Here is a 12779-nt window from a genome sequence, read left to right as displayed (position 1 = left end):
ATTTTTAGTGTGGTATGACAAAGAAAACGATGAGGGTAACAATCGATTATTCATTATAAAATACATATAAATGAATGCATGCAGGAACGTCTTTGAGTAGTTTTATCTTTTCCCAGCAGAACACTCGGAAGCCTTTTTGTGCCATTGATAGCTTTCTTAATTGCACCACGTTTGCATGCTAAGTCGACAGTGCGGGTGTGAAGTTCATTCTTGTCTGTCTAGACTATGATTACGACCATGTTTGTCTGCGTTTTTTAACTTGACCTTGGACTTCCTTGCAGCTGTCACTTGTAAGAACCGTCAATATTTGTCAACTATCTGCGCCACCAGTCGAGAAATGACCGTTTCCTCAGTCTTAGAGTTCAAAGAACCCAGTATGGGACGGTAATATTTTCTATAGCTTTATTTCAGTTACCATCACTACCCCCAGATTAAAAAAAAAAAAACAGACGCTTTGTAACAAAAAGCCTACACCTGTAGAAGTAATTGCTTCCGGGGTCGAGATATTATGTGCGTATTTCTTGTTGTTTGATGAGGAGTGCTGGCTGTTGGAATCTGGTGTTGTACAGGAATATACTCCTGATAGATAAGTGAAATAACAGCAGCCTATTCGCTTAAATATGTGATTGTATATGATTTCTAATGGTGTCTAGTTATATGATGGAGTTGTCGATCAGAGGCTTTCAAATCCATTCTTTTGACCAGACAAATGTTAAAGATTTAAAGCAGACATTGCAGTTAAGTGAATATCTGAGCGTCGAACGGTGCTCTTTGGGGAGGAAAAAGTATTTTCCATTATAAATAAGGGATGATTTGGATTCCATCTGGGTCTTTATCAGTTATTACATACATAAATACGGACATTTATTACCTCCACAGATAAGTCATACATTGGCGTATACCAAACAGTACAATCGTTTTCGATAATGAAGCACATAGTTATGGTTAGGTTATAGTCGCACACTAAACATGTGTCTTTAAATCGGAAAAATAAATAATTTATATTTCCTTGTTAGTGGCTCTCGTCTAGAGCGACTTACAAAGGAAGGTATGTATGTAAAAATGATTGGTTACATGAAAACAGTGCTTTCACTGAAAAAAAAAATGTCTACACGTTATACAGTGCTAAATGACCGCTACCAAGTTCAAAATACAAGCTAAGCAAAATGTTACAAAACTCAAAACGCCAATAACACGATAGTAGTGTCCTTATATAAATCAACTCTATAATACCCCTGAAGTGTTGCACAAATAACAACAGCAATCAAGTGATGAATCATTTTCATGAAGCACTTTGCTTGTTGAATTGTTGATTGTTGTTGAATTTTAAAAATCAGGTTGCGACATCAGTTTACATTTTGTCTGTTTTCAATGGAAATAATTTCATTTTCCGACGGTGGAAATAACAGCTGTATCAATCGTAACAGTTGTCATTACAAAAATGCATTTTACCGTTTTCTTTTTATTACAGACACCAACTGCTACTTGTTTTAGCCTGAACCTGTGCGGTTTAGACGAGTAGCCTAATTAAAGGTGTTGCCCTCTCCTAAGACTCGTGTTGTGTTACTATAAAGGAAAAATACATTTTAGTATATTTTATCTGAAAAGCAATGAATATGGTTAATTTTCATGGATTTTTATGTTGGTTTGTCCAATGTTAGTTAATCTATTGCACCACATAGACATAAACTGTAAGATCTTTTTGCACAATTACACTTCCAAATGCCAAATGTTTATTGCCAAAGCTTCAGGAAAATGTATAATTATTCCCTTACCGGTAATTGCAATTTTCCAGTAAAACATATAGTTCTACACGCATCAACCTATAAAATAAAAACAATCAGCTCTATTTTGGCAAAAAGGAAAAGATGTTTACTTTAAGATAAGTTTTCCCATAGTCGGCCAAAATGTGTCTATCGCTTGTCTTCTTCCTTTGGATCGTCGTCTGTATCTTACTTCACCTTTAAGGATTCCTGACTTTAAAACGACTCCAGCCAATGAGAAGATCAGTTGCTCTTCAAAAAACAATTAAGTAACCAGCCGGATAGGCTGTTTAAAGGGATGAGTCCCCTCCTCCTTCTTTTCGACCTCGTTATCATGTCACGTGTCCCAGAGCCCGGGTCTTAATAACGAACCGGACACTTGGGGTCCTGGGTGCGCATGCGCTCGTGTAAAAAAATGTGCTTGGAAATGAGGTGTCTGTCTTGGAGTAGTCGACTTTTAAAAAGCATCGGCAGCTCGTGATATGACGACTTCGCTGGTCCTGCATCCACGCTGGGCGGACACCTTGATGTACGTGTATGAAAAAAGCCCGAATGAAAACAATTCGAATAAAAGCCAAGCCATGGAGGGACTAAGCGGGAATTGCCCCGCTACCCACTGCAGGGATCTGATCTCGCACCCAGCGCTGGGGCGGCATTCCGGCAGCATAGCGACACATCAGGGCTCAGTGTACTCGGATATATCCTCGCCTGACGCCGGTCGGCAGTGCCCCGCTCCCCAAACTTCATCTAGCGCCACTCTGGGCTACGGCTACCCGTTTGGAAGCCCCTATTATGGGTGCAGGTTGTCTCACTCGCACAACGTGAACTTGCAGCAGAAACCTTGTTCTTACCATCCTTCCGAGAAATACACGGAGCCCGGCAACGCGCTGCCCACTGAAGAACTGTCCAGCAGGGCCAAAGAGTTCGCCTTTTATCCTGGTTTCGCCAGCTCATACCAAACTGTCCCGGGTTACCTAGACGTGTCGGTTGTGCCTGGTATCAGTGCACACCCGGAACCACGACATGAGGCATTGATTCCCATGGAGGGTTACCAGCACTGGGCTCTTTCGAATGGCTGGGACGGACAGGTGTACTGTTCTAAAGAGCAAACACAGTCCGCTCACCTCTGGAAGTCACCGTTCCCAGGTAGGAGAATTAGCATGTTGCTGACAAATGTGCCATTGATTGTTATCAGTATGGCAACGAATAGCTGGTTTTTATTTGAAACACAATAGGACATATAAACCGTCGAAATGTTGTACACATGATGTACGCTTTCACTTTAAACTTTGCGATTCTGTGTTGAGGTTACGTTTATTTACCTTTGATCTGGATTTGTAGTGTTAAATAAAGCTCAATACCATTGCCATTTCTGAGATTTGAAATTTTATTTAGAGTGCTTTCTTAACCTATTTAATATGTATGATGTGTAAATTCATTTGTAATTATTGTAATTTGTGTGTTGGGGGAAAAAACACAATCAGAAAATTATCGACAGGAAAACACAACCAATGCGCTTATATAGCAAATAATAGGTTAATGAAGATGTTAATAGGAACACCAGTGGAGAAAACCTATTTGGCTTTAGCAATGCAAAGGCACCGAAAACACGGAAGTTAACAAGTTTTTTCCGTTACCGATCGGGGATGGATTAATAGCAGTGTCTTTCAAAATAACTTCTGAACGAATTCCTGGCGCCGCTCCAACGATAAATAAGCGCTACTGTCGGATCCAATACAGATACATGGAGGCTAAGCAAAACCTCAGCCACGAGACCGCAGAACGAACTGTCGTATCCCTCTCCCAATAACAATGTGTCTCAAGAAATCAGAAAATATTGCGATTAAATCTCCTTAGTGCTTAATTGGTTTGGGGAAAAGTTTTGGAATTAAGTCAGTTTTGGACACAGTACGTGCGCGATTGTTTAAAGTTAGTAGTTATGCGGATTGGAACGGGACACACTAGCATTCCGTTGCCTTCACTGATACAATATCTTGTAGTGCTTGCACACACTCAGAGCCAATAAATCTGTGATGCCTGTCTTTGTCATCAGCAACCAAGATCTCTGCCCAGAAGCATTACATATACGTTTTACCTATCTACCTCATCTTTCATTTGCGTTCTGTGACACATTTTTATGCATATTAACACACTGCTCACTGGCGGTATTTTTATGCACATCTCGTAAGGCACTTTCAAAATCGGAGTTTTAATATAAGGAAAGTGATACGCTTAGAATTTCAAACGAGTATGTCTGTTAAGTAAAGTTTATTGGCCATCCGTATTTACCGCGGACTTTATTAAATTTATTAAATTCTAACTTTCAATTAACACATTGCCATGGTGAGTGGATATCCACCGCCATTTCAGCTATGTTTCTGCCTTTCGACTGTTAGAATACATGCACACTCCATTTCAATGACAGGTCGCGTCGGAGGCAGTTTAAGACTATAGTAACTGTAAGTCAAGCGCTGCGATTGCATTGCGTCGCTACAGTAGTTCAGCAGACAGGCCTACTATGCCTATTAAATGAATATGGAATTTACAACGAATTATTTAACGTGTCATGCTATTTTGGAATAGCTCCTTTGCAAGTGTGTGTCATACAATTGCTATCCTCCTAGCATATACTGCCGTGCGTCACGCCATGGTGCGCTCTGCGCGCGAATACTCGACCTTGGCGACCGTCACCTTATATGTGTTTACGCCTTGAAAATCATATCTGACAAAAGAGAGTTTAAAGAAAAACATGAAAGCACGTATAATGTAAAAATGTACATGATGGACCACCTTCGTGTTTATCAGTTATCTTACTTTTCTTTAGTTCACTTTCAGGCTCGGTTCTCGTAAGAGGCTGTCCCGTTAATAACCCTCCGAAACAAGGTGGTTAACGCGCCACTGGCCTTCTAATTCACTCAAAGCATTGGTATAAGTATACTTCTGGTATACATGGTCTCACAGTAACGATAGCAGTTGGAATGGCATGCCGTGTACTGGCATTGCTACATATGGTTGACATGGGTATGCTTCACAGGTTACCTTCTAATCCATTTTTGTACTGTAGCCTGTTGCACCGATTGAATGTCCCGCAATGCATTCAGCAGCAGAAACACTAATCCCATGGACGGATTTACTGCACTGTTATTACTAATTGCATATCTCGTTGCATTTTGAAAGAGCTGAAAATTGTGGTTGGCTATGTCAAACGCACGAGAGACTGGGAAGATTTTAGACAATATTGCTTCTGAGACAAATGATGGAATATCAATATCTTTACAGCTATTATAGTTGTATTTATTAGTGACTGTATGGTAATTTGTAGACACAGTTCAAGTTAAGGAGGCCGATTTGGTTCGACTCCTAAAGACCATTCCTTCTAACTCCTTGTGTTTCCGGCGCTCTGCACAGTTTAAATATATCATAATTTTTCAAATTCATCACCTTTATGTGCGTGGGTTCCTTGTAATGACAAAATCATAATAGCCGTTGCTTAGGTAGTTGCTTAGTAGTCCACCATGATACAGATGGCGCCAAGGTCTCCAATATTCGAAATTCAGATTGCATGGACTAATGTCGGCGTACTAATTCGATGACTGCGGCCGACCGTTTAAAATAATTCCTTAGAAAAAATAGAATCGTGTCAAGGACTGTCCCAGCTCCAAGAGGCGGTAACTGTCTGTTTAGATAACAGCTGTCACCCGGCGGAGATGGACGCAGGATTCGCTTGAAATCATCGTGCAAATGCTGACAGTTAAGTTGAAAAAACGACAGCACAAGAACACGTAGAATTTCATTACTTCTACGAACACATCATCGTCAGATTCTTGTTGATGGTGCCCTCACAGTTCATGCATAGAAAATGCTCAATAATAAATACATTTGATTGATTGATTGATTAAGTAGTTCTTGCTTCGCGGTTTTGTGTTTTGACGTTCTCTGGCCTATGTACCGGTATTCATTATTATTATTATTGTTATTATTATTATTATTATTATTAGTAGTAGTAGTAGTAGTAGTAGTAGTAGTAGTATTCACCTTACTATTTCAACGCCTATTTCAACTGCCGTCTGAGTTGTAGCGGTCACTGTCTCATTTCTCCTTCCGTTGCAGATGTGGTTCCATTGCAACCTGAAGTCAGCGGTTATCGTCGAGGTCGCAAGAAACGGGTTCCGTACACAAAGGTCCAACTTAAGGAGCTGGAGAAAGAGTACGCCGCCAGCAAGTTCATCACCAAAGACAAGAGACGACGTATCTCCGCCACGACTAACCTCTCAGAACGTCAGGTCACAATCTGGTTTCAGAACCGTCGCGTGAAAGAGAAGAAGTTTGTCTGTAAATCCAAGAGCACTACACACATACATACTACTTGATACCTCTTCGGTCAGACATCCATCACTCATCTGATCCCTCAGATCAAGACCTCAATATCACATTTCTCATTAGAAATGACATCTGATGAGCACCGGCACCAAACTGCACCTGTCTATCTTGGTTTTGTGGTATTGTTAAAGGAAAATAAGTCCCAACCCACATCCATCACCTCTCTTGGCTTTACAGAAATTGTCTGAACTCCATAGTGTTAAAATCAACATATGCATATATACAAAAAAATTTTATACTCTCGAATATTCGTGTATAAATTGGCCTTTTTCAACAGACACGCGGATTATATTTTCTTCGTCTCCGTTAGTTTACAAACTGAATGGAAATTTCCCAGATCATTTATTCTTGCGATGACGAAAATCCCCTTTCCGAAGACAAACAAAATTCAGAATACAGCTCGTTTGAACCAAGGGGAGATGGAAGGACTATAATCAAGATACAGTATTAAAAAGAGGACGGCCTTCACAGGACCAGAAATGGACTGGTGGTTAACTGCAAAACCTCTTTCTTTCAGATAAGCGTGTAAAAATGACACTGTGTGGTCTTTGGTTAGTTTTCTTGTCCCAAACAGTTGTCAGCCTTGACTAAACTCATTGGAATAGAGGACTAGAAGACTCAGCTCACCTTTCTTTGATATATGGCTTCCTCCTTTTGGTGCTTAGGATATAAGCAAGGCTGCTAACGTGAAAATGTACAGTACGATGCATTTATTATTTAATTAATAATCTCTCGTATGACAGGGGTTGTAAATTGGAATGTTTTATGAGGTTCATATTTTGTTCTTTTGTCAGTGAAGGATGTGTCTCTGCCATGCAACTGGAATGATTGTAATCAGTTTTAAGAAAATGTACTATTACACATTAATGCACAATTTTCTTTCTCGTCATTTTGTTTGTAAAGTAATGTTGGTCTTAATGCATTCGAGCTGTGCACTCGCCTTGCAAGCAGTTGGCCCCTTTTCTTTGTGCAGTTTGTGAACTGTGATGTGGTTGATTCAAATGTACTCAACGAAAACGTGTTTCATAAATAAATGAAAAACATGGCCTTGCTACTTAGGGGCCACCTTTATATGTATAAAATGATTGTGAGTGTCTTTCTATCATAACACACCACAATATGGCATTTTTTCCATCTCTCTCGCTCTCTCTCTCTCTCTCTCTCTCACTTACACACACACACACACACACGAAGTAAAATCACATGTATTTTCCATTTTGGCTTTGAATAGCTATTATTTACCACAGATGCAACTCAAGCTGTGTTTTCAAAGAGTGCTGTTCCGTATCATTTATGAAATATATTTATTGTGAATGTATTTTGCTAAAACATTAGGAGAGTATACCATTTGACTTGTCTGTATTTTGAACTTCTTGTAAAATACACATATTAAGCAGGTGTAACACATCATTAGGACACGACGCACAAGAACCAGTGAAGCAACCTGTTTTGAGCAAAATTCGATTTTTGCTTAAAGAGTCTTGTTACGATTCATGTCCAGTTCAATCTAACCGTAGTGTGTTTTATCCTAAACTTTTACACATACGGCAAGTTCAGATTTAATCGTTTCCTGGCGACATTGTGACATCAAACTGAAGGAAAATTATTGTGCAAGAAATAAAACTTGGCTGCGTTGCGCACATTGAAGGTCATAGCATGGTCCCCTGTCTGGCTCTGCGTATTGCCATTAGGGGGAGAGTCGATCAAAGCGCAGATTGATTTGGTCTTAATGTTGTAGATCTGTTCTGACAGAGACACATGCTATTCATTGTTGGTACATGCTTTAAGCGAATGGAAGCCTTTTGCCCAACCTGAACCCTACCCAATCCCAGACGTCACTTTAAGATTATATCATACACCTCTTTTCAAAGCCAATATTCAATTGGATTTATCTAATTTTGTAGAAATGCACCCACGACAGGACTATTTTACTGCTTATATTTTTCATGACTCGGCCCAAGACAAACAGAAAATATTGTGTGACAGAAGCATTGCCTTAAATGATTGAAACACAATTCCAGACCGCTGTCTATGTGATATAATCGGCCCCTTTACCTCCATGTAACATTGAAATGTACTTCGCAAGTGTTCCTTAAGAATAACAGGTGTAAGGGTTGGATAGTTGGATGCTTAAAACTTGCATAGTTTTGACTTTAACCGTATGGGGATTTTCTCACCTATGCAACCGACCTGATGAATCACGGAAACAAGCAAGTTCCGTATCTATTTGTTACATTATTTTTCTGATCAATTTTTGAAATAAGGCATGTTCTTACCAAATGCAATTTGATACACGCATTTCGTGGTGCAAGTTATACACATTCATCATGGTCCATTGTATTGTTTCACAAGGCCCAATTTGCATAAAGCTGTATTTCTTATTGTTCAACAGAGCAATGTCAATGGAGTAACTGGTGCCGCAAATTTGAAGATTACCAGCGTTCGAGCTCAACCAGCGGTAGAGTTTATTTATTTATTTATTTAAACTTTGACCTTAGGTACACTTGGATGTGTGAGATAGAGAGGGAGCGAGAGCGATCTGAATTGGGGAAAAAGCCGTCAAGTTGAATAATACTAAATTAAACCTTGTACAGATTCCCTCATATTGACATCCATATTGATTGACATGTCTGTCCATTGTCCATTGACTATTTCCGAAACGATCCAATATATGTTAGTCGCTTCAGGTAATTCTTTGGTTTTCAAATGTGGTGAAATGCACTTTTTATGTAATCCCCACCAGAGTTTTGGTGGACATGACTTATGTATAAATTCTCTTGTTGTTAAAAAGTCACCTATTAACATTGAGCTACTTCTGACAATATATTTCTGTTATGCATCACTGTACGCATATAATTAGATGCCCCTGTTTCAGAAAAAATGACCAAAATGATATTTATGTATATGCACATGTATATATTTCGATACATTTGTATTCGAAAGAAGAGCTCATTTACTCGAAATGACAAAGTGTATGTGGGGCGCGCGGCATGTGTTGAATGCATCCTCCACTCAGCGGTATCTCTCTGGTTAGTTAGGTGTGGTGAGTCCAGCTGGATTTTGCATGACAAACATTCCACGTGCTTGTCTTCCCTCTCTGTCGAATGTAGGTGTGAACCTGATGGTCTTTATTAGATATGGACAATGGCACCTTTGACGTAGTTTCAGTGGGGATATTTGCGAATTATGGTCTATTAGGATCTTGGTAGAAATGTGGATTACAAATAAAACAGCTATATACCCTCCACATTTTAGTCAACTTTGTGTCAAAGTTGCGAAAACTTGCCTTTTCAGTATCCAGCATGGGGGATAGAGACAAGTTATGTCTGTGCGGTATATGACATTTTTTTCAGGACACCAACAAAGGTGAAATAGGTAGAATTAAGACAATGGTAATTCCAATCCTTTCATTGCCATTTAGAAATTTAATTGGTGAAAATAAAAACAAATCGGTCGTTTATGAGAACATAAAAGCAACATACACGCGCTTGCCGATCCATTGTATACATATGGATGTGTGTGTATGTGTGTGTGTGTGTGTGTGTGTGTGTGTATTTCGATTTCTGTTCTCATTTATGCCTTTTAGCATAACAACGAAGTTTTAAAACATGGCAATAATGTTCTGTTCTTACATCATCATGTGTAACAACATGAGCTGGTGTAAGTGTAATTCATTATTAACATTTTAATATGTTATGTTTACACTTACAAGTACTTGGGTGATTATTGAAAAGCCTACAATCATAACAAGACAGGAGCAAGTCCCCGCTTGCTAGGACTAATATAATGATTACTCGAAGGCATATATGCATTTCATGCGCAAAACGCTCAGAGAGAGACTATAGAATCACAGTAAAAATAGTTCTCATCATTTGATATCAATAATGTGAAACAAAGTTGTACGACCAGTAGGTCTGTGTGCTCACAGAGTGCAAGAGCGTGCGTGTTGTGTTTGTGTGGTATTACGGCTTCATCTGTATTTGTGTCCTTCTGCAGCGAATGAAAGTAGTGCAAAATATGAATATTCCAAAGTGCAACTAATTTACTGGCTACTTTTCAGGAGTATTTCAACGCATTTATGTGTCGTTATCGGTTGCATGAGGTGAATTATACTCGTGTAGGCCTACAAATTCAACCTGAAAATAAGTCAAAACATTCATTTTGTGTATGTGTTGTTACTGTTTAAATAAGCATTCAAGTGCAATGGCGAATTAGATTACAGAATTTAAAAGGTTTAAATCCCCCAAATGTCCACGAAGATTATGGCTGGCATCTGCAGTTCACTCCCACTTCGAAAATCTTTGCAAGCTGTTTTTGTGATAACAAGGTGTCTGCACGACTGTCTACACTACGTGACACGTCTATGGTTTCCTGACGTCACTTCTTGGTTACCCTTGACCGTGACTATGCAGTCACTTTGACCTTGACATCACAGCAGATCGTGCATAGTAAACAGGGAAAGGGTGGGATTTTTTTCTGGTGGGGAGTACCAATGTGCCGCTGTTTGTTTGTTTGCAGGCTATTTTCAAGTCCAGACAGCGTCGGTTAGCTAATGACATGCCATAAAAGGAGTAAATGCAAGGACATTGTCTGCCCCTTAAGATTTGAAACTATCCTGTGGTTGAAACAATAATATTAGTAAGCAGTCTTGCTTTCTTTCTTTTGATTCTTCTAACTCTCTCTTGTGTTTTGCATGCAGTGGAGTATCATATATTACCAGTTTCGGCCATATAATATCATTCACTCACTATATGAGTCTGTGGTTTTTTTGACCGTAAATAAAAGCTTGGACATTGTCTCACTTTAATGATAAGGTGAGCTCATTGACATGAGTAGTGCATTCTACCGCAAAAGGAAAAAGACGGTCGCTCATAAATTCATTTTGAAGGTATGTAGGTTGCTTTATTTTTACCACGTGAGTGCTGAACAACACGGAGGACTTTATCCGCACATTAAAAGTTACGAGAACCCCAGTACATGCTATTTCTATGTTTTGTCTAATAGCTACACGTATCTTTTATCTCACAAAAGACAATGTGGTGACGATTATACTCGCTATCAAACCAAACCTAATATAAGAAACTGGCACTGACTTTCTTCGTTGGTCTGGCAGCAGGCAATACATTGTGTACATTACAATAGCACACATTTGCATGCTTAATATATGAGTTATAGTTTAAGTTGTATTGATCGACAATGTCGCTTTCATCTTATTTGCGAAATCTATCAACTGTAAAAAAAAAATAAAAAAATCGACGTTTCACTTTGTTCAAGGACAAATGAGCATGTGAGCACTTTTAAAAATGCCACATAAATACCTTTTCTGTCATATTGCCACACCACAACCGGCAAAGAATCAATTTTAATATTTCATCTATTAAAAATAATTTTATTCGAGATATCGCAGATATATATTTTTTCAAATTCTTATAGTTACTCATCTACCTCTAATCACATGACCCCATCACATAAGTATTACATTTCAGTGCTGAATACGATCATTTGTTCTTTTTTCGGTAAAAGATACACACATGCGATCTCTGATCCGTTTATAAATCGAAAACAAAAATGTTACACGTCAGCACATTATGTACTGCTGAATATTTTGTAAGTAGATGCTATTTCATTTCGAAGTAATAATAATGGTCACCGATTTGATCAGTGTAGTACTTTAAATAATTTACGTAATCGTGTTTTATTTGTATGTACTATGTGGGGTAAAGGTATTCTTGTACCAACGACAACGTACATTTATCTCAATTTATAATATTCTTCTCTTTTTTTGTAATTTTTCGTATTTTGAGATTTTAGTTCTGTACATGTAGACATACAGACACGGACATTAGAATGATGTTTAATACCAACACTTTGAAAACATCTTAATGGACATTATGTTCTGGATATTGAGAATCTATTTCTCTGTCTCTCTCTCTCTCTCTCCCTGTCTCTCTCTGTTTCTCGCTCTCTCTCCCCCTTTCTCTATAACTTCCGTAATTAAAATGAAATTATTTAAATTAAATTATTAAAAATTAATTATTTAATTAAAACGTTTGAACATGTAATGTTTCAACTCAATTTATGTCACTGTAAAACACTTCTTACACACATATGTGGTGTGTGTGTGTGTGTGTGTGTGTGCGTGTAAATTACTTAGATTAACATTAATAATAATAATAATAATAACAATAATGATAATAATATTACTAATAATAATACGTTCCTGCATTCGGCTGTGTCAAATTATGCTTTCTGACATTACGGAAGTTATTGTTTTTAATGGTTTTATTATTCAAACAAATGAAGTAGGCCCTACCGTAGACACATGTCATCGCTGAATCAGCGAAGTATAGCCTTTTTATCTGAAAGTATATTTATTTAATCTAAACTGCATTGTAAAAATTATCCGTCATTCGTCTGCAAAACGACCAGCATGTCCATTTAGAACAAAAGTACAAATGAAGCCTCGAACAAACAGTCCCCTCTTTCGACATTGGATTATTGGCACAACGTTTCGTCTTATGTATGTTGTTCAGATGCTTGTGGAGGTCCTGTGGGATCCATGAACTCTGAATTTTTTAAGTGAATCGACAACAAAGTGGATATTGTGTTTGTTTCGGGCTTCATTGAGGAATATGC

General features: G+C 38.4%; 1 protein-coding gene across 1 annotated transcript; it reads left to right on the top strand.

Moving 5' to 3' along the window:
* The first annotated feature begins 2245 nt into the window (after positions 1–2245).
* On the top strand, positions 2246–6133 carry LOC118779675 (homeobox protein Hox-C13a-like). Its single transcript, XM_036531861.1, has 2 exons — positions 2246–2909; positions 5874–6133. The coding sequence occupies exons 1-2, from the start codon at positions 2246–2248 to the stop codon at positions 6131–6133; spliced, it is 924 nt and encodes a 307-aa protein (XP_036387754.1).
* Positions 6134–12779: the final 6646 nt, after the last annotated feature.

Source organism: Megalops cyprinoides, chromosome 6 (assembly GCF_013368585.1).
Source record: "Megalops cyprinoides isolate fMegCyp1 chromosome 6, fMegCyp1.pri, whole genome shotgun sequence".
Classification (NCBI taxonomy): domain Eukaryota; kingdom Metazoa; phylum Chordata; class Actinopteri; order Elopiformes; family Megalopidae; genus Megalops; species Megalops cyprinoides.
Note: the sequence above shows the minus strand (reverse complement) of the source record. Positions and strands in the feature narration are given on the sequence as shown.